This window comes from Euleptes europaea, chromosome 12 (genome assembly GCF_029931775.1).
Source record: "Euleptes europaea isolate rEulEur1 chromosome 12, rEulEur1.hap1, whole genome shotgun sequence".
Taxonomy (NCBI): domain Eukaryota; kingdom Metazoa; phylum Chordata; class Lepidosauria; order Squamata; family Sphaerodactylidae; genus Euleptes; species Euleptes europaea.
In genome coordinates, this window is record NC_079323.1 from 70529665 (window position 1) to 70551991 (window position 22327).

Consider the following 22327-nt stretch of genomic DNA (forward strand, 5'->3'; position numbering starts at 1 on the left):
AATGTGTTACCTAGGTTCACAGCAAGGGACACTAAAGCGTTTCACTTAGCCTGAATTTGGGGTACATCTGTTTTCTTAATGCTTTTTATTCTTTTTCTCTTCTTTGTTTTTATTGTTTTGATTTTAAACTTCTGATTTGTTGTGTGCCACCTTGAACAATTGGACAGGTAGCAGATAAATGTACCAGTAGCAGATAAATGTACCAGGCACTTGGAGTTCCTTCTTTCTGAGTACTAAGTCCTAGTATTACTAAGCCCTAGTACAAAAGTATTGATGATGTTTTACATTGGTGACGCTATTCATCAGTCTTATCACAGGGCAAAAAAAGTACTTATTTGCAGAGTAAGGCACTGGATGGATTTATGTGGGTGTCCTATGATGACAGCATCTTTTGCTTGAGTAAATCAGGTGAACTTTGTCAGTGGTTGTAGAGTCATTTCTCTTTGTAATGAAACAGTGAAAAAAATAAACACAAGACTTGTCAATATTGTGGAATGAATCTTAATTTTCAGGATGTGCACTAGGGAAAACTCTCTTGTTTGACTTATAAATGCCCATAATTTACTTCTTTTATTCATGGTCGCTCATTCACTGTTTTAACTAGGCCATACTCCCCCCCCCCTACCGATCCTTTATTCACTATTAATTATCCCAAGGGAGGAGGGCCACCCCATTGACATTTCTGCATTTCCTCTTAGGCCAGGCTTTGGGACTCATTTATTCTTGCTTGCATTTTCAGTAGACTCAAAATACACGTGAAGAAGGTCTCCGTTCTAAGGTGACGTCATGCTATCTGCAACTCCCCTGTATGGCAACGTTCATAGCTGGATGAACAATGAAAGGGTCCGCATGTGTGGAATTAATGAAGACAGGTAAATAGTTAATCTGGAGAATTAAGCTCTGTTATGTTTCAGTGGTATGGGGGTTTCAAAGTTTACTATCATCAAATCACAAAATCACACACAAGGTTGGAAGAGACCACAAGGGCCATCCAGTCCAACCCCCTGTCATGCAGGATCCCACAATCAAAGCGCTCCCAACAGATGGCCATCCAACCTCTGTTTAAAGACCTCCAAGAGTATCTTTGCTCTTTCCCTACCTTCAGGCCAAGAAAGGGTTTTTTATGAGGAAATATGATGTAGAGGGAGAAATGAATGAAATGTGATGGCTGCAGACTAGCTCCTGATTTAATGTATTGATGAGCACTGATGATGACCAGGAAAGCAGAATGGATCTTATAAAAGTAAACAGCCCCAGCGCTGCCTGCTGCCCTCTTACAAACACACATAACCCAGAGCCTAGGTTCTTTATTTGGAAACAATGGTTTTAATGAAATTTTAGTTCTAAAAAAGAACATGGCCACAGGTTATTATTTTATACATTAAATTAAAATCTGGAATAATGTTTCTTTTGAATGAGAGACTGTCTTTATGAAATGGTCTCTCATTTAGAATGTTGTTTGCTTAGTAACTAATTACCATGTATAATTTTTCACTAGCATACTTCTGAGAGTTTGCCCTAGTCCAGAAATAGTTGGTCATACTTCAGGCTCATCGAAGACCATGAGATGAGTCAGTTGTGACTAAGTGAAGTCATTTAAGTAAGATGATCATAATTATCTTTCTTTGGATCTTGGCCTTTGATAAGGAGACATATCAATACATATATAGTTGTGCATTTGTTCATGTCCTGGGTTTTTCCACTCTGCATTGGTACAGACTTGTATGGCTGCCCCCCTTCCTCATGCAGTACCATTTCCCCTCAGGCCCATCGTTCCCCCCCCCCCCCTTGCTGGTAGACATTTTGCTGTCTTTGTAAAAAATTGCCAGTTTTAGTATACTTATTTATTTTTAAAAAACTTTTTTATGCCACCTTTTCACCCAGTCAGGGTCCCAAAGGCAGCATGCATAAAAACATTAAAATATTTTAACAATTAAAAACAGCATTTAAAATTATAAAATAATTCAATAACGACACATAAACAAACAATACAAGACCCAGGGAGGAGGGAAGGCCAATAACTTCTGTTGGGGGTATGCCAAAGGAAATAAGTCTTCATCTGCTGATGGAAGACAACAATAGAGGGAGACAGATGAATCTCCCTAGGGAGGGAGTTCTAAAGTGTTGGTGCCACAGCAGGTCGCCACTTGCCTAGCCTCAGATTTGTGGGGGGGAAGCGGCAACTGAAGCAGGGCCGCTGAAGATGGGAGTCCACGTGGGAGGAGGTAGTCCATAAGGTATGTTGGTCCCGGGCCCTACAGGGCTTTAAAGGTCAATACCAGCATCGTGAATTGATCCTGGAAGCAAACTGGAAGCCAGTGTAGGTGGAAAAAGACTAGTGACTGTGGTCCCTATTGACCCACTCCAGCCAACACTCTGGCCGCAGCATTCTGTACCCACTGCAGCTTCCAGACAGTCTTCAACGGCAACCCCACGTGGAGCATATGGAGATATACCACAATAGCGAGATCTTTTCTGCCCAGGGAGGGCCACAGCTGGGTCACCAGCTGAAGATGCTGAAAGGCTCCCCTGGCCACTGCTGCCACCAGTGTATTCAACAGGAGGCCCGGGTCCAGGAGCCACCCCTCAAGCTGCAAACCTGCTCCTTTAGGGGGAGTGCCACCCTACCCAGGGCAGGGGACAACACATTTCCTGGGGCAAATCTACCCTTCACTAGTAGTACCTCCATTTTGTCAGGATTAAGTTTCAACTTGTTAGCCTTCTTACTACTGTTGATATCTCCCTAACCCAGAAAAGTCCTCCAGAGGTAGAAAGGGGGGAAAGGGGAGACACAAACCAAAATGGTGCTTGATGTGGCCTAGGAGGTGTGGAAGGTGGCTGAATGCACAACCCTGATATTCCTTTGCATTCACAGCGACAATGAGAGAGAAATGGATTTTGGAAGCAACCTGTGAGAAAACAGGGTCGGGGATGTAGGTCTTACTCGGGCTATTTCATAAGTTTCTCAGTTGGGTTATTTGAAAACAGCGCTCAGAAAGGGATACTGCTTCTGGAATGCCAGTGTTATTAAAGGCGAAAGACAAGAAATATGCACAAACCATACGCTGCCTCTCTCTTTAGACCAGTGGTTCCCAACCTTTTTTTGACCAGGGACCACTAGGACTTTTTTGTTCGGTGCAGGGACCCCAAGGTTCAAAATAAAAATTCAGAGAATTTGAAAATAAACTTTAATCATAACTGTTAGTTCAACATTAAACTTAGAATAATATTTGAATATATTTTTTTATAATAGAGAACTTTTAATTGAAAATATTAATTTATTATGGGTTTATAACTTTGTTTTGCGGACCTTAATTTAGTTCTCGCGGACCCCTGGGGGTCCATGGACCCCTGGTTGGGAACCAGTGCTTTAGACCAATTGCATCCTTCTGCTTTGTCCATTAGCCTAGGTTGTTACAATAACAGATTAAAAAGGACAAAAACATGGGTGTTGCCTTTATCTTAAAAAATGAGGGGCTCCACAAGTACCATAAGGATTAGAACTGGCCCGTTTAGGTAACGATGAAATGTTCCTTCTGCTGCATGTCAGCAGTTATGTCCCTGGGATATGAAAGTTGACACTAAGGTGCAATTCTTTGTGGGTGTTTTCTGTGATAACAAAGGTCCCCGAGCTGCAGCACCACTGAGGCACAAATGTTTTGATTGCCTCTTCAGCACCAAACAGCTGACATTTGTATGATATTAGAAGTGCGTGTTAATTTTTTCCTCCCAGCATTTTTATATAAATGGTGCATAAAAGATGTACTAATATACTTGATTGTTCATAAGAGTCAAGAGTACCTCAGTATTAGATCATCTTGCTTTAGGACAAAGGTTTGAAATACAGCTAGTGAGTAATAACATTAAAATTGTTTCACATCAGATCTGTCCAGTAACGTGTTGCTCTTTAGAGGTTATCAGTTCTTTTTTATTATTATTAAATATTTTTATTGATTTATAATATTAAAATCACACTGATAAAACAATGTAACTAATATTTTTGTAGGCAAATCAAACTGTACAGTCCCTAATAACAATTTGTTCTTGTAGGTTATCCGGGCTGTGTAACCGTGGTCTTGGTATTTTCTTTCCTGCCGTTTCGCCCGCAGCTATGGCCGGCATCTTCAGAGGAGTCACACTGAAGGACAGTGTCTCTGAATGCACAACCCTGTCCTTCAGTGTTGCTGCTCTGAAGATGCCTGCCACAGCTGCGGGCGAAACGTCAGGAAAGAAAATACCAAGACCACGATCACACAGCCCGGATAACCTACAAGAACCAATGAACTCAGACTGTGAAAGCCTTCGGCAATATCCTAATAACGATATTTGTTAGATTGTAAAATAAATGTTAAATATCTCTTAAATATAGGAAAATCCCGGTTAATGATGGAGATGTTTCGAAAAGCAGACTGGAATTAAGGGAAGAAAATCACCTGAACCACAGTGTGGTAAGAAACTGATAGTTCCGTTTGACAATAATATGCTTTCACTCAGTTTTAGTATTATGTCTTCAGTTTCAGATAATGCTTCAAGAGCCTTTAAGTACAATTGAGACTAATAAAAGCTTTAGTTGTTGATTCCTGTGGTCAGGTAGTAGGTTTACATTGCATTCTTTCATGCCATGGTTAAACTCTTCCTATTTGTTTTTATTTGTAGTATGTCTCTGAAGTACTTGTACTTTGCTATATATATCAGCAGTCTTTGTTCTAAGTAATGTTGCATGGCATATTTCAGTCGTGCTTACCCCAGACTGATGACTCCTGAAGGTCTCCGCAGAGTCTGACAGTCTATAGCCTTGGGCCGATAGAACGGTCTGAAAGCCCCTGCGCCCCAGTTCCTGTGCCTGGGTGAGAGGCTGTCCAAGGACCCCCACATATGCCACACTAAACTCACTGGAAGAAGAGTGGGATGCCAATGGGGTAACGTGGGGATGCAATTTCTATGAGGGGACAGCAAAGGGGACATAGGAATCTTCAGGAGGGTCATCAGCCGTGGTGCCAGAAACTGGTTTTGCCTTCTGTTTCTCATTGGGCTGTTCTGTAGGTGGTGCTGATGATCCTGTGTGGGACATAATCTAAACCATTAGGCAGAAGAACCGTGCGCTTCAGCATCTCTGCCAGATTATATGGCAGGGAGGGGAGAGGGCTGGTAATCTGGCAGGCAGATGCACTGGGAGAATAGAGTCGTCCCAGGGCCTTGGTTTGGAGCTTGTTGAGCTGAGTGGGAGTTCCTCTAAAACTGTCCTCTTCCTAGTCCCTGAAAAAGGGGCTTGGCCCTTGCTTGCTGGTGCAGTGGTGTGGTTGGCTTCTTCCCAGATATAGAGTACCTGTATTCTGCCTGTTCTCTCTTGATTTGTAGTTATTTCCTAAGTTGAAAAGGATCTAGAAGCCTATGTAGATGGTACTGAATTTTTCTTTTTATCTAATATTTTTCCCCTTTTCTTTTTTTAAACTGAGCGTGGCAGATGATAGACAGGCTCCTTAGACCCAAGTTTGACGCAGCCTATAATTTTTACATGTTTGATTTACTTTATTCCTCTGCATTTTCCAGTTTAATCAGCCCATATTTGTTTTTAACAATAAAATGTATTTGCTTCCAGTTGTTTCCAATCAGTTTAAAAAAACATATCTCTAGGCTTGAATTATGTTTTGATGAAATGCCACAGTGACGACATCTCTTCTTGTTTCACAAAAGGTGGATGCTACAGCAGTGCATCGTATTGACAGCCTTGCAGCTCTGAGTATGGACCGGTCTGGACTTATGCGAGAAGGGCTCAGAGTCCCCAGCAGTATTGTCTACTCCAGTTTGTGCGGACTTGGCTCAGACAAGCCCCGGGATGCTACAAGTGCTGTTGCCGGTCTTGGATTTGCTCCTGAGAGAAATTCAGAGATACAGTTCAAGTCTAATCCCACTGAGGCAATAGAAAACACAGGTGGAAAGCCCTCCAATGGCTTTGGCAGTATATACAAAACGCCACCTGGGATACAAAAGACTTCTGTTGCAGCTGGGGAGACCTTAGGCTTGGACAGAAGCTCAAGTGACAAACAAAGCCCTCTCAGTGTCAACGGTGCTAGTTACTTAAGGCTGCCCTGGGTAAATCCTTACATGGAGGGTGCTATTTATCCTTTTCTTGAATCACCAAATAAGTATCCGTTAAACATGTATAAAGCCTTGCTACCTCAGCCATCCACTTACAGCTTGCCACAGCATCTGGCTTACTCACCTGTATGTACAAATGGTGAACGTTTTTTATACTTGCCACCTTCTCATTATGTTGCTCCCCACATTTCGTCTTCATTAGCTTCACCAATGAGGATCTCAGCTGCAGCTGCATCTCAGGCAATTCCCCCTTTAGGGCACTGTTCGGAGAAAAGCTTGCCTTGGAAGATCGGAGTCAGCCCTGGGAATCCCGTTGACTCTCATGCCTATCCGCATATCCAGAACAGCAAACCACCCAGAGTCCTGTCTGCTAAGCCAGCTGCTGGCAATATGCCAACCGACCCTGCTGTTCTGCTGCCTCATTCGCCGAGACTGTCGCCCAGAGTCCACCTCCCGGGACAGGTCGGTGATGCCTACTCAGAGTTCCACAAACACTTTTCCAGAATTTCAACATCTCCTTCTTCAGTTACTCTCCCAAAGCCATACATGAATGTAAGCAATGAATTTCCTCCTTCAAGAGCCTCCAGTGGAAAAGCTCCTAAAACTCACGATACAGGTGAAATTTCCCATCAACCGACCATACATGCAAGGAAAACAGGTCATGACAGAAAAGACTGCAGGTCTCCTCCATTATTAGAAAAACAACAAACTGTTACCAAAGATGTTATAGACAAACCTCTAGATTTGTCATCAAAAGTTGTTGATGCTGAGACAACCAAATCTGATCATGTTAAGAAAATGGCACCAACTGTGTTAGTTCATAGTAGGGCTGGTAGTGGATTGGTTTTACCTGGAGGTGATCTTCCAAAAGAAACTATTTCTACTGGGAATGTTTGTCCGATCTACAGACCTGAAATAATTAGCACAGCACCTTCCTCCTGGGTGGTTCCTGGCCCAGGCCCCAGCGAAGATAATACTGGGAAAAATATACAGTTGAAAAACAAGTCGTTAGACTGGGTGACACCACAACAGCGAAGTTCTTCTTGCCCTAGAATGGGAGGTACAGAAGCCGTCATTAGTACTATTTCGGGATCTGTGTCAAGTGGAGGCCGGCCAGCGTCCGCTTCCCCAGCACCGAATGCTGATATGGGTTGCCCCAAGACTAATAGTTCTGTAGAAACCACGGCATCGGTTATACAGCACATAGGACAACCTGTAGCATCATCATCTTCAAAGCATGGAAATAAGACAGTTAAATGCAACAACCAAGAACCTATCTTCAAAGCAAACGAGAGCGCCCTGGCACCGGGTTCCATATTTTTCCCTCCAAATGATGCATTCCGATCTCCACCATTACCCTACCCAAGAAGCTACCTCCCGTACCCAGTTCCAGAAGGCTTAACTATAGGCCCTTTGTCCCTGCATGGGAAGGGACCTGTGTACCCTCATCCAGTTTTGCTACCCAGCAGCAGTCTCTTCCCTGGGCACCTGGCTCCCAAACCTGCCATTCCATACAGCCTGCCAACAGGCAGAGGTGAGTTTATGACCTATCAGGATGCACTAGGTATGGGAATGGTGCCCCCGGTGTTGCTGCCCCATACGACTTTGGAGCTGAAGGATGAAAAATCAGAACGAAGGTCTCGATCGCACGAACGGCTCCGTTATGAGGATCCTGCTTTAAGAAACAGAGTGCCAGAGACGCTGGAAACCAGTATAAAGCTACATTTTGAAGTACCTACGGACAGAAATGTGAAATCCCAGCAAAGTTTAAGTCATAACAAAAATACTGCCAAAAGTGACAAGCACATGTTTGCTGAACTCAGAGATGATCAAGATACGAAAAATGAAACAAATTTGACAAAACCTAGTTTTCCTATTGAAAACAGTAATCACGCGAATGACCCTGCAAAGCACAAAGTGGACACAGCTTTTCAGCACAGAGATTTTATTGTAACTAGAGAAGAATTTGGAAGAAATAATTTCCATGAAGAGTACAACTTTAAACACACCCAGAGCCCTCTCCCGTCACTGTTCACGTTAAGGAAAGAGAACCTTTCCGTTGGCCAAAACAGAGAGAGGTTGACGGTTCCTCCGTCCTCATTGTACTTGGAGACTGCTCGTGGGAACGACGGCCTGGCTGTGTCTTTTTGCAAGATGCCGGAGGATGCTAAGCAGCTTTGTATGGGAAATGCTCAGTCAAGTATGGAAGTAAATCAGACATATGCCAAAGAGGGGACTGAGAGCACAGACCCTAATGAGGGCAAACTCCTGAAACCTAAGCCATCTAAACTGGCAAAGAGAATTGCAAACTCTGCTGGTTATGTAGGTGATCGATTCAAGTGTGTTACAACTGAACTGTATGCGGACTCTAGTCAACTCAGCCGAGAACAGCGGGCTCTGCAGGTGAGTCTATGAGATTTAACTACAAAAGCCTTTTTTTTTTTTTTCATTATAAGGTTACAGTTGAGAATGAAATGTGGTATATTACACAGGCTGGGGAATATATGTATGTACTACAATTTGTTAAGAGTATTTTGACACGTGTAGCAAAGGTAAACTTGCATATATTTGGGTTCAGTTATGAAGCCAGGGATATTTGCAGAGTACTAGATATTAATTATATGTAGTAGTCAGTATTCTAAACTATTTAATCTTATGAGCATAGCATATAATCGTAGTAATGAAGGAGAGCTGATGAATGCATGATATGTTTTTCAAAGTGGTGGCCAGGGCTAGCCTGCATTTAGCTGGCACTGTAACTTATAGTAATGGCAAATGTTCTGATTAACAGGCCAGAGATGACATTTTATAAAGAACGGTAGCAGTCATATATTAGTGGGTTAAATAGAACTTTTTTACCAAGCAAAAATGTACCAGAAGGATAGAAGCTGTAGTGAATTGTAGAATGATGGCAAGTATTGTAGGTTACTTTTGAGTTAACCCAAATTGTTTTGCGTTGTTAAGAAAAGAATTAGTTGATGCTTATAAAAATGGATGAAATGATCTAAATGATCCATTGAGTGCCCATTTTAATTACATAGATGGAAGGATTACAAGAGGACAGTATTTTATGTCTACCTGCTGCTTACTGTGAGGTCAGTTCTTCAAATTTTTATTACTAGAATCTTGCATAAACCTTTGAGTTAAAGTTTCATTTCCAAGTACACAAAGGGAAGTTGTGGGCCATATGGTCGTGTTTTATTCCTTGTGCAGTCTTTGTTTTTGTTTGTTATACCTCCCTAAAGACAATGTTTTTATTTTTTAAAAACTATATGCAATAGTCATTTATATATCAAAGAACTATATATTTATGTATAGAAACAATATGCCTTGAATATTGAACACGTGAGGTTTTTAAACTTTTTATATAATTGTATGTGTATTAAGTCTTGCTTTTGAGAAGATGTTTTCTTTTGGAAAAGGTAAGGTGAATGAAATAGCTCTTATTGTGAGATTTTTTTTTCATATCAATTCTCGTTCTAGCGTGCAATGATGCGCTTCTCAGAGTTGGAGATGAAAGAGAGAGAAGGCCACATAGCAACCAAAGACCCGGAGGTCTGCAGATTCAACCAAGCAGACTGGGAAAACTTGAAAGGAAATAATGAAAAGAAGCCCAAGTCTGTCACTTTGGAAGATAACATTCCTGGGCAAAATGACAATGATAGATGTAAGCCAATGTTTAGATGCTTTTTTGGAGTGTCTGTATGCCTTCTATAGGAGTTTGGAGCAAAACACAGCAATGCCACAACACATAATTTAAAGCTATTAAACTTACAAGGCTACTAAAAAGTGAATAGCAATAAATTATTCCTTTTATACAACAATAAGCAAAAACATGGTCAGCCCTGGTTAGTATTTGGATGGGAGACCACCAAGGAATACCAGGGTTGCTGTGCAGAGGAAGGCCCTGGCAAACCACCTCTGTTAGTCTCTTGCCATGAAAACCCCAAAAGGGGTCGCCATAAGTCGGCTGCGACTTGACAGCACTTTACACACACACACACACACACAAGCAAAAACATATTTTTTCATAGTTTTTTGGGGGAATGGGACAGTATGCCGCCTTTTGTGTGTGTGTGTATCTAGCACACACACACACATCTATGAGAAAGAGAAAGCGAACACATTCCATGATGCTTTTTTGTGACATAAACGTTGTATGTGCTCTTGGTGTAGCTTCTCTGAGAAAACCTTAGGCTAATGTCACAAGCTGGTAAAAAGGAAAATGAGTGATGGAGAATTTAACTACTAACCCTAAGTGTTCCTATGGAATTATTTACTTAATTATTTCATTTGTACCCTATTTTTCTCCATGGTGGGAGCGCAAAGTATTCTACATAATTCTCTTCTCCATTCTATCCTCACAACAATTCTGTGAGGTAGGATTGGCTGAGAGTTTGTGACTGGCCTAAGGTCATCCAGCAAGCCTCCATGGTGTGAGTGGGGATTTGAACCTGGGTTTCCCAGATCCTAGCCTGTCACCCTAACCACTATGGCATGTTTTATGTGTGTGTGTGTGTGTGTTTTTGGGGGGGCAGAAAACCATTGTTTTATGGAGAGCTGTACCTTGCTGTACAACAGTGTACAGAAGAAGACCCTCACTCTTTGAGTTCTAAATGTGTTGCCTTGTAGTAGCTTGAAGTAGAATGTGAACACTACAAATACTGTGTGAATGCTGAATTTCCATTCCTAAGCTTGTGGCCTTCTGTAGCACCAAAAGGGAACATGTTATGCCAAAATGCCCAACTTTTTAAAAGATTCATTGCTAGGGCTCATGAACTAAACCAAAAGAAATTTTCTGACAGTGCAGTTGATGTAATAGATGTGGGCATAGAATAAGGTGTAGGGGGGTTCTACTAAGACATGGAAATGAATTTTCACTTGGAGTAGCAGCTTTGTGTTCTCAGAGGTGCAGAGTTTAGGCAGTAGAGAAGCAAGTCCTGTGATTTTTTAATTCTGAACCTAGAGACCTGATACTCTGTCTCTTGTTTGCCGCTGCTGGTTTTGCAGATTCCTTCAGTTTCAGTCACTGCTTGCACTTCAGAGTGTGCTGCAAGCTCCCCAAGAGCCCTGAAAACTCAAAAGTGCTGATGAGTTAAAAGGAAGGCAGTTACTGTGTCTATTCCCCTAGCTGATGCAGCTATTGGAGGGCAGGTCCCCACATAAAGGCCTCAGGACCAGATGAATTGCATCCAAGGGTACTTAAAGAACTTGCAGATGTATTTTCTGAGCCTCTGTCCATTATTTTTGAGAATTCTTGGAGAACAGGTGAGGTGCCAGAAGACTGGAGGCGGGCAAATGTTGTCCCCATCTTCAAGAAGGGGAATCCACATAACTAACAAACCAACTGTTTGACGTCTACACCGGGAAACGTTTTTGAACAAATCATCAAACAGTTGGTTCTTGAGCATTTAGAAAGGATGGATCTGATTACTAAGAGCCAGCACGGGTTTCTCAAGAACAAGTCATGTCAGACTAATTTTATCTCCTTTTTTGAGAAAGTTACTACCTTGCTGGATCAGAGGAATGCTATAGACCTAGTTTATCTAGATTTCAGTAAGGTTTTTGATAAGGTTCCCCATAATATTCTTGTTGACAAATTGAGAAAATGTGATTTAGATCCTGTTACAGTTAGGTGGATCTGTAATTGGTTGACAGATCGCATCCAAAGAGTCCTTGCTAATGTTTCTTCATCCACTTGGAGAGGAGTGACTAGTGGAGTGCCTCAGGGATCTGTCCTGGGCCCTGTGTTGTTCAATATCTTTATAAATGATTTAGATGAAAGAATAGAGGGGATGTGTATGAAATATGCAGATAATGCTAAATTGGGAGGGGTAGCAAATACGGTAGAAGACAGAGCCAGGATACAGGATGATCTTGACAGGCTGGAGAATTGGGCTAAAACCAATAAAATGCACTTCAACAAAGATAAATGTAAAGTTTTACATTTAGGTAGGAAAAATTAAATGCATAATTATAGGATGGGGGGAGACTTGTCTGAACATGAGTCAGCAGTGTGATGCGGTAGCTAAAAAGGCAAATGCAGTCTTGGGCTGTATCAACAGAAGTATAGTGTCCAGATCACGTGAAGTGATGGTATCGCTTTACTCTGCTCTGGTTAGACCTCACCTAGAGTACTGTGTTCAGTTTTGGGCACCACAATTTAAGAAAGATGTATATAATCTGGAACGTGTCCAGAGGAGGGCAACAAAGATGGTGAGGGGTCTGGAGACCAAGTCCTATGAGGAAAGGTTGAAGGAGCTGGGTATGTTTAGCCTGCAGAGGAGAAGACTGAGAGGGGATATGATAACCATCTTCAAGTACTTGAAAGGCCGTCATATAGAAGATGATGCCGAGTTGTTTTCTGTTGCCCCAGAAGGTTGGATCGGAACCAAGGGGTTGAAATTAAATCAAAAGAGTTTCCGTCTACACATTAGGAAGGATTTCCTAACAGTTAGAGCTGTTCCTCGGTGTAACAGGCTTCCTCGGGAGGTGGTAAGACCTCCTTCCCTGGAGGTTTTTAAGCAGAGGCTAGATGGCCATCTGACAGCAATACTGATTCTGTGACCTTAGGCAGATCATGAGAGGAAGGGTATTTTGGCCATTTTCTGGGCATGGAGTAGGGGGTCACTGGGTGTGTGTGTGGGGGAGGTAGTTGTGAATTTCCTGCATTGTGCTAGATAACCCTGGTGGTCTCTTTGAACTCTATGATTCTAGTTCCTTTGAGAGTCACAGGGTGAAGGGAAGCCCTGGCTTTGGTCAAGGGGGCTGGAGCTAAATGTACTGAGGGGGAGGGGGGAGAGTAGTGAATACCTAGTCAGCTTTTGCATCAAACGAGACAGAGGGAAAGGGTTTTTTTTTAATGTAGAAAACTCTGTTTCTTAGGATGACCTTGTGAACTGGGTTGAAATAACTTACTCCACTGCAGGTTTTCTACTTGTGTTTGTGAGCCTTCCACCTCCCTTAGCAACTGAATATTTAGTAATACTCACTGCATCAATCAGGGCCATCAGCTAATGGGCTTTCTCTACTTTCTCTCCATGTAATTGGTTGCTACTAGCAGGGGCACAAAAACTCCCCATGTAACTTGATTCATGTGGTTTGTATTACGAAACATGGGTTCAGGGTGGCAAAGTTTAGAAACATAACATATCCCATCTCTCCTTGATTTAAGACTAAGTGCCAAGTTACTTTGAAGTTGCCATGTGGATTTTTTTTCCTGTGTATTGACCATTTGCATCCTCTTTACAGGAGCCAGCTGGAAAGTTAAAATGGCTCTGGAGCAAACCAAGCTTAGCAACCCCTGTGGTGGTAAAATCCAACACTTCAGGGGCCGCTTGACTTAGATGTGGCCCCCAATGGTGCCAATAATGGGCATTGGGCTCACCCGTTGGCTCCCTCTTGCAAACTGCAATAGAAAAGAAAACCCTGGGCTGTATAGTGACAAACTTACTCCAAAGAAACCAGCGTGCAGGCTCAAATACACAATATGTACAGCATATAACAACCACAAATTTACTAAATACTGACGGTCTAAACAACAAACATATCACACGTTGTACAAAACACACGTGCACGGGAATCAGACAAATATATAGCCTGGGAGTGTCCAGAATTGTCCCACAAATCCTTGTTGGAATAATGCGGCTCTCAATAAGAAAACGCAGCTCTGACCAGGAGCGCTGCTCAAAACAAGCAGTTCCAGCAAGCACCGATAACAGTGCAAAATAATGGTTGCCGCACGGATGAATCAGAAGGACGAACTCCCCGGTTCTTCAAAATGAAACCAGGTCCTCTGCGGTCTTGGTGTAGCTGTTGTACATGAACCCTCTGTGGTCTTGTGGAATTGCTTTTATAGGCTGATGAAGCCTCGGGCAAAATGTGTTGGTTATATCTAGATTCCACATCCCTTCTGATTCTGCTGTGAAGCCTGCCTTTACTGTGAAGAGGACCTGGTTTGATTTTGAAGAATTTGGGAGTTCGTCCTTCTGATTCATCCGTGCAGCAACCATTATTTTGCACTGTTATCGGTGCTTGCTGGAACTGCTTGTTTTGAGCAGCGCTCCTGGTCAGAGCTGCGTTTTCTTATTGAGAGCCGCATTATTCCAACAAGGATTTGTGGGACAATTCTGGACACTCCCAGGCTATATATTTGTCTGATTCCCGTGTACGTGTGTTTTGTGCAACGTGTGATAGGTTTGTTGTTTAGACCGTCAGTATTTAGTAAATTTGTGGTTGTTATACGTTGTAACCATTATGTATTTGAGCCTGCTTGCCTTGCAAGCTGACAGGGTATGAGAGGCAGCAGTTGGTGAATGGATATACCACTCATTATGGCTCTGGATGTGTGGACTTGGCTCTGTTTGCCCCAGGTAGCCCACCAGGAAACTTCCCAAGAAGTGAACTGGTCCTCTGTCCCTGCTGGCCGCAGGGCTTTTCCCTTAGCAAGAAAGTGAAAACACAGAAAGGTTATCAGTTCTTTCCCAAATAAGAAATAGTCACATTGTCTTCAGTGGGAATGTAGTAGGACTATTCTGGACTGAGCTGTGAAAGAAAGTTGTTGTGTAAATGTTTTAAGGCCACTCTGGTAACTGTGAACTTTAAAAGGGCAGGGTTTCTGTCTTTATCTGCAAGGATTAGAATGGTTTCAAGGCTTTGCAAAAATTTGCCATCTCTTGTCACCTTTGGTTCTTTGAAACAGCAGTTGATAAATGAAGGGGATCAGAAAAACCATAGCCTTTTTGGGTCCTTTGGGACCCTGACACATAGTGTGCCTGTTAGAATAAAAGTCTGATATGACTAAAGGAACAAAAAAAAAAATCAGATTCAGCTTTTGCCACTGAAAGTGGGTTTTTATATTTGCTCTTAATTTCTTACAGTTCATCTTTTCTATTCTTATGAGCCTTATAACTGGGCAAAGCTGTGATAATTAATTTGTTTGTGGTTTTTGTCTGAGGCTGGATCTACACATGGTGCAGGATGAGATCATAGAAATGGATTGTCTGACAGGTGGGGGGGATATTAGTTTTCAGAGTACCACTAAGCATTTCTTCCTGCAAGTATAGCGCTGTATTAGCAGAATAGATTGAGAGCTAAGCTAGCTAGATTTCTCCCTGTTTGCTAGTTGGATTCTGGCAGGAAAGTTTTTTAGGTGACAGAATATTTAAAAGTTAATACCCCAGTTTGCAATCTGAAGTGGTACAGTCCACTCTACATGCCTTCGGTTGTATGCACGGACCAGGCCTGAGTTGCTTGTTTGATTTCTGGGCTAACAGGTTTTCTGTTAACCTGCAGTTAGATGGAGCAAATGAGGGACTTGCAACGACTCACCAGGGAGGGGAAATGCCACCCCCCTTCATCCCATTTTGCTCTGTCCTACAACCCACCAGCCCCATCATGCACTCTCCTTCCCTTCCCCAGCCCTCTGCCAGCATCAGGCCACCCCCACAAAGACCCCACTGGCCAGATGACTGGGAGTGGCTTGGGGCTGCCTCTTCGCCTGCTGTCTGTCATTCCCATGCTCTCTCCCCTCCCCTCCTCCTGACTCTTTCCTCTTGGTGGGGGTTGTGTAACATCAGCCAGAGCAACTGAAGAGGCCATCCAAGCATTGTTTGTTTTTTCCCCTCTCACCACTTCTGTGCACATGCAGAGACATTGCTTTGTTACTTTTGGAGGGTTTTAGGACCCTCCTAATTTCCCACCAGTTTAAAGATTTTTCTGCAAACCTGAGGATTCCCCAAGATTTGTAGAAACGTCCTTTTCATCCCTAGGCACAGGCTCAACCGAGGGTGCCAGAGGGATGGGGAGCTCCAGGGACGGCAAGTTGTTGACCCTGGGCAGCGCTCCTGGGTGGGTTTGTGCTGGCCAGGGACCAGGTGACCTGGCTCCACTAGGGTGGCCAGCTCTCACTTGGGAAACACCTGGAGATTTTGGGGGGTGGAGCCTGGGGAGGGCAGGGTTTGGGGAGGGAAGGGACCTCAGCAGGGTATCATGCCATAGAGTCCACCCTCCAAAGCACCCATTTTCTCCAGGGGAACTGATCTAGTCGTGAGGAGATCAACTGTAATTGCAGATCTCCAGGTGCCACCTGGAAGTTGGCAACCCTTTTCTCCACCCCTAACCCCATGAAGGAAGGAGGGAAGGAGGAGGAACAGGTGGCCCCCAGCTCTGCCTTTGCCAGACTCCCCACCCACTTGGATTGCAGGGCAGCAGCCAGCTAGGACTCCTACTCCCCTGTGTCCATGCGTGGCGGATCAGGGCACTCCTGGACCCACGTGCCCCACTCAGGCCTGGCTGTGGTGGCTCGGGACTTGAGAGCCTCACGCGCACCCAGGCTGTGGTGGTGTGTGTGTGTGCGCGTGCACCTGGCCCTAGGGCTGGCCCTGCTTACACGGCCCCCACTGTAGGGATAAACTGATCTGCATGGTGAGACCAATGTTTAATTCTGATGATGTTTAATTCTGTGTCCTGCTGGAAACCTTTACTGCCTCATGCTGAAGTTATTACATTGTTATGGTAGATCAAGTTAAAAACTACTGATAATCATTAGCTTTTCTCCAACCCTCCTTCCTCCGATGTCGACAACATAAAGCAAAAACAGTGGGCTGCTACCATTCATTCTTATTCCAGAACTAGGGACAAATACTTCAAAAGGTAAAGGTCCCCTGCACAAGCACTGGGTCATTCCTGACCCAGTGACGTCACATCCTGACGTTTTCTAGGCAGACTTTGTTTACGGGGTGGTTTGCCAGTGCCTTCCCCAGTCATCTTCCCTTTACCCCCAGCAAGCTGGGTCCTCCTTTTACCGACCTCGGAAGGATGGAAGGCTGAGTCAACCTTGAGCCGGCTACCTGAAACCGACTCCCGGTGGGATCGAACTCAGGTCGTGGGCAGAGCTTGGACTGCAGTACTGCAGCTGACCGCTCTGTGCCACATCGGGGCTTCTACAAATACTTCGAGTGGGAGTTTATTTGGGAGCAGGGCATAATTTGCCTTATGTTCGCCAAGGGAGGGTACTTGTAGAAGCACAAAGCCTATGGAAAAACATGGTGCCTCATTGATTATTGCTGAGCAAGTGGATGAGTACACAGGTACCCTTCTTGTACTGTGCAAGTCCACTTCATACATGCAGCCACTTGGTTGACCAAATGGGCATCATCCGCAAAAATGTATATATAATGATTCAGGTGGTTGTTACCATCATTGCAACCCTTTGTCTTCGGTAGACCATTTGGCTGGCATGGTTAAGATCCACCTGAATCTGTTGGTGAGCCACTCACATGAGCAGCTTGACCAAGCACCCATACAGTTGCATTAAAGGCAACTCACATGATCCACAGCACATGTGAAGCAAGCCTGAGAGGGGAGGAGGCTGCATGTCTGTAACTGTCTGCACTTCTTTCCTTATTCAAACAAAGGTAGAGGTATTGTGAATTTCTAGCAGTGGGGAAATGTTGGTTTTAATGCAATAGTATGCAAATGGGACTGTCGCACTCTGTCAGAGTCTCATTCAGGCAAGCAAAATGCTGTGCAGATACATTCAGTCTGTGCTGAAGTGCTGTCCAGAGCATGGCTAATATTACTGAAAAGGCTATGATGTCTACTGGCAGTTTAGCCACATTTTTCTAACTCTTTGATTCCTACATTTGCGTACTGAATATGGGCAATAACTGCTCTAGATACAGCCAAAGGAATAATAATGTTTTTCTCTTTAACTTGGTTGCATTCTTAACAATTAGTTAATTATTGTGTCAGCAAATAAGTGCTTTGGATGGGACATTTTAATGGCTGTTCCAGTGCAGTAGCTCAAAACACATTACAGCAAAGTTTAGTGTCAGTGCAATCCTAAGCAGAGTTATACCCTCCTAAGCCCATTGAAGCCAATAGGCATAGAATGGTGTAACTGCTTAGGACTACTTTGCAGAGACATTAGTGCAAATGTTCAGTAAGCTTTCAGGGCAAAAAAAAAAAAAAACTTTCCTAAAGCAGTGAGGTTTTTTAACTTCCAGATATTTTTGCTGCATTTGAAAATGCAGATGATTTATAGGGAAAACTCTGAAGAACTGCAGCCCGCTTTTACATCTTTTTAACACTAGGGCAGAAAGCACTTCCTTTTCACTGAAAATATGAAACCAAGAATAGGAATCAAGTGTCTTTATTCTTTTCCAAGGAGTTTGAAAAGCAGTAAAAACTTTGTGAGCCATAGTAAAGCTGCTTTGTTGCCAAGGTAACTTATCAACATTACTATAGATAACTTCTGGGCCACAAACATGATAAATTGGGGTATATATTTGTAAGTCTGTTCAGTGGTGAGATGATTCAAGCAGCCGGCCTTGAGGGCCCGTTTAAATGGGGTTTGATAATTTAGGATTGGTAAGAGGAATATCAATGAGCTCTTAGAAAAATCTGAAATGTATTAGGAAATAGCAGAAATTGTAAACTTCTGAAATGCCACATTAGGATGGTCTTGTTTGGCTAGCATTAGGAATCCCAGCGCTTTATTTATTTAGAAAGATGTTATCTTTTGTGGTATTCATGCTGATATAGCTAAGAAGGCCTTTAGTGCTGGGGAAAACCAGTGTACTGTTGCATTTGTGTTTAGGTTGGAAGTGGTTCTTAAATGCATGTTTCCAGGGACCCGGAGTGGCCAGTGTAATTTTGCTGTGTCCCTGTTCATCACTCTTGTGACCTTGTCTTTTCTTCTATGTGAAGGGTGATTGGAGTAATTCCCCCGAATCGTGACTTCTAATTCAGAGGTGCTGCAGAATTGCACATTCTGAGGAAGTTCCCATCAGGGGCAGACTAAGAAGAAAAAATGGCCCCAGGAAAGTGCCTTGTGCCCAGGCTCCCCTCACCCTCCCAGTGGAGGGGGCAGGCTTGCTGCGGTTTCTGCGCAGCTTATGCCCACCCGCATTGTGCAGGGAGGGAGAAGCTGGCTGACAGCTGCAGTGGCTCATGGCTGCTTGCATAGGGCAGGGGGGCGCTCTCTTACAGTGGCCGCTTGGGTACACACACCTTGTGTGGGGCGGGGGCTGCGCCAGCTGCCTTGTGGGGCTCCTGGCTTGCGGCAGCAGTGACTCCCATCCACTTTGCATCATCCTACCAGAGTTTTCCCTTTTGGCCTTAATGGCTCTGGTTCCCATTGTATCACGGCATGAGTTACTCTGTAGTTGCCTCCTTCCAACCATTAGTGGTCATGAAGAAACAAAGGGGTAGCAGCCTCTTAAGGGCAGTAATTTTTACTTCTAAAAGCCTTGCATTTTAATTCCGAGGAAAAAAAGTGTGCATCAGCAATCAGGAGTTAGGGAAACACTAAATTAGATGGTTGAAAATATAAGCTATCCTATTTGTTGGACAAGGAAGGAAGGCAGCATGGTACAGCCCGATCTCGTCAGATCTCGGAAGCTAAGCAGGGTCAGCCCTGGTTAGTAGTTGGATGGGAGACCACCAAGGAATACCAGGGTTGATATGCAGAGGAAGGCACTGGCAAACCACCTCTGTTAGTCTCTTGCCATGAAAACCCCATAAGGGGTCGCCATAAGTCGGCTGTGACTTGAGGGCACTTTACACACACATTTGTTGGACAAGAGTAATGACTACTGGGGAATTACTCAACTTTAAGGTTGACAATGAGGAAATTGAAATAGTTGAAGACTTTCTATTCCTTGGCTCCATCATCAATCAAAAGGGAGACTGCAGCCAAGAAATCAGAAGGAGATTGAGACTGGGAAGGGCAGCCATGAAGGAGCTAGAAAAGATTCTGAAATGGAAGGATGTGTCACTGGCCACCAAGATTAATTCATGCCATCGTATTCCCTATTTCTATGTACGGGTGTGAAAGCTGGACAATGAAGAAAGCTGATAGGAAGAAAGTAGATTCCTTTGAAACGTGGTGTTGGAGGGGAGTGTTAACGATACCCTGGACCACCCAAAAAACAAATCAGTGGGTTATAGATCAAATTAAGCCTAAACTGACCCTAGAAGCTAAAATGACTAAACTGAGGCTGTCATACTTTGTACATATTATGAGAAGACAAGAGTCACTGGAAAAGACAATCATGCTAGGAAAAGTTGAAGGCAGTGGGAAAAGAGGAAGACCCAACAAGAGATGGATTGACTCAATGAAGGAAGCCACAGGCCTCAATTTGCAAGATCTGAGCAAGTAAGGATAGGACGTTTTGGAGGACATTGATTCATAGGGTCACCATGAGTCAGCTTGATGGCACTTAACACACACACATTTGTTGGATGTGTGAGAGCTGGGATGATATAGTACCTTGAAAGAGAAATAATTTTAACAATTTACAAGGTTATGAAATATATTGCGAATGAATCTGCAGCATCTCTTCAAACCTTTTTTCCCCCTCCTGTCTCTCTAACAGGTACTTTTGTTTCCCTCATTTGGTAACCTTGCTGCCCATCAGTATTGCTCACATTGAGTAATGTAAACTCAAAACTGGTTACATTTTAGGCTATTTTTCATAACTTTTAAAAACCGTTTGCCAGTGACGCAAAGACCCTCATGATTTTCTATTATTTTCTGGAATAAACAAGGGTGGGAACAGCCTGTATGTGTGTGAGATGGAATAATTGGACCTGTCTTTCTCTTCACATGAAGCTTAGATGGTACATTTATTCAACACCAACAATGGTTAAGTTGTGACTTAAAGGTGCATGTGCCGGGTCATTACTGACCCTTGGGGTGACATCACGTCATGACGTTTACTAGGCAGACTATGTTTACAGGGTGGTTTGCCATTTCCTCCCCCAGTCATCTTCCCTTGACCCCCAGCAAGCTGGGTCCTCCTTTTACCGACCTCAGAAGGATGGAAGGCTGAGTCAGCCTTGAGCCGGCTACCTGAAACCAACTTCCATCATGATTGAACTCAGGTCATGAGCAGAGCTTGGGCTGCAGTACTGCAGCTTACCACTCTGCGCCACAGGGCTGTTATCTTAAGGTTGTGATTTAGTCCCATTGATTTTAATGGATTCAAAGTGTATAGTTACATGAGATTGTGCTGTTTGGCCTTTATGCTTACTCAGATGTAAGTCCCACTGGGAGGCAAGGTATAATATTTATAGGATTGCAGACTAACTGTGCATTCCTGAGATGCCAGCGTGCGGGGACGGCGGGGAAGAGGTGTAGCCGCACCTCCTCCTAAGCCGTTTCCCGCACGCTGCCAGGACGAAAAAAGCCTTTAAAAGGCTTTTTTCATTTTCAACGGAGCTAAAAGCCCCATTGAAAACAGCGAGGCTGTGCCTGCTAAAAAGCAGGCGCAGCAAAGCCGTCTTGGCCGCCGGTGTCTGGGGGCGAAAGGGCATAGGGAGCTGCCTGCGCCACGGAAAGACCGCACCGGCGGAGGGGCGAGGCGCAGCTCTGCGGTGCTCTGCTGCCGATGGAACTGCCCTCGCTGCCAGCATAAGTGCGTCTTGTTGTGTGATTAGACGCACTTACGCTGGCGGCGAGGTCACGCCTCCTCCTAAGAGGACTCGCCCCCCCTCAGGAATGCATGGTAATAGTGTCCTCTTGAGCAGAGTTACACCACTCTAAATCCACTGAAGTCAGTAGTATAGTAAGCTATTGATTGCAGTTGGAATTAGTCATTATTAACCTAGGTGGGCTTATGCCACTGAATCATGAGTCTTAGATAGTTTTAGCATTCAGATGGCTAGCTGGCTTTTCTTTAAAATGGTCTCAGAATAAGAACAACACTTGTACTAGATGAAGATAGAAAATGCCTCTGCTGCTGCCTGCCACATCTGCAGAAGATAAACCACTTACATGTAAATAAGGGTTTCCTGTTGACATATAGTTAAGCAGAGTTCACACTTCGTGTTTCAAAGTATGATCAGTGCTATGTGGGCACTGTGTCTTCCCAAGGCAACGAAGTACTTGAAGGAGACTATTTTCAAGCTGGCTGTGGAATGCCAGGGCCGTGTTTAATATCTGTTACCACGGTTGGACTTGAGCTAAAAGATGCAGACAAGAATTTGTGGCCACTGGACTTGCAAGTGCTTTAATGTAATAAAGGGCAGAAATGGCCTTATTCAGAGAGGCTGAACTGAAACGGAAAGCCCACAGGACTCCAGTGCAGCAGGGCTGCTTGTTTCATGATTGTATGAGATTTGTGAAGATGACCTTGATTCCTAGGCAGGGAAAAGCACAGGGAATGCCCAAACCTGGCAAGAAATGGACGTGTTCTTTTAGGCTATGTGCTTTCTGCCTTGG

At 43.8% G+C, this 22327-nt stretch overlaps 1 protein-coding gene across 4 annotated transcripts in view; it reads left to right on the forward strand.

Annotated features, from left to right (window-relative positions):
• Positions 1 to 763: 763 nt before the first annotated feature.
• The window catches only part of BCOR (BCL6 corepressor), a 67507-nt gene continuing 45943 nt past the window's right edge, over positions 764 to 22327 (forward strand). For 3 of the 4 annotated variants that reach the window (XM_056858124.1, XM_056858126.1, XM_056858127.1), the window contains exons 1-5: positions 764 to 872; positions 4370 to 4448; positions 5695 to 8502; positions 9141 to 9194; positions 9583 to 9766. In XM_056858124.1, coding sequence (XP_056714102.1) covers positions 787 to 872; positions 4370 to 4448; positions 5695 to 8502; positions 9141 to 9194; positions 9583 to 9766 — 3211 coding nt within the window. In that variant the 5' untranslated portion in view covers positions 764 to 786. The remainder of the gene's footprint in view (positions 873 to 4369; positions 4449 to 5694; positions 8503 to 9140; positions 9195 to 9582; positions 9767 to 22327) is intronic. The other variant, XM_056858125.1, reaches the window with a different exon arrangement.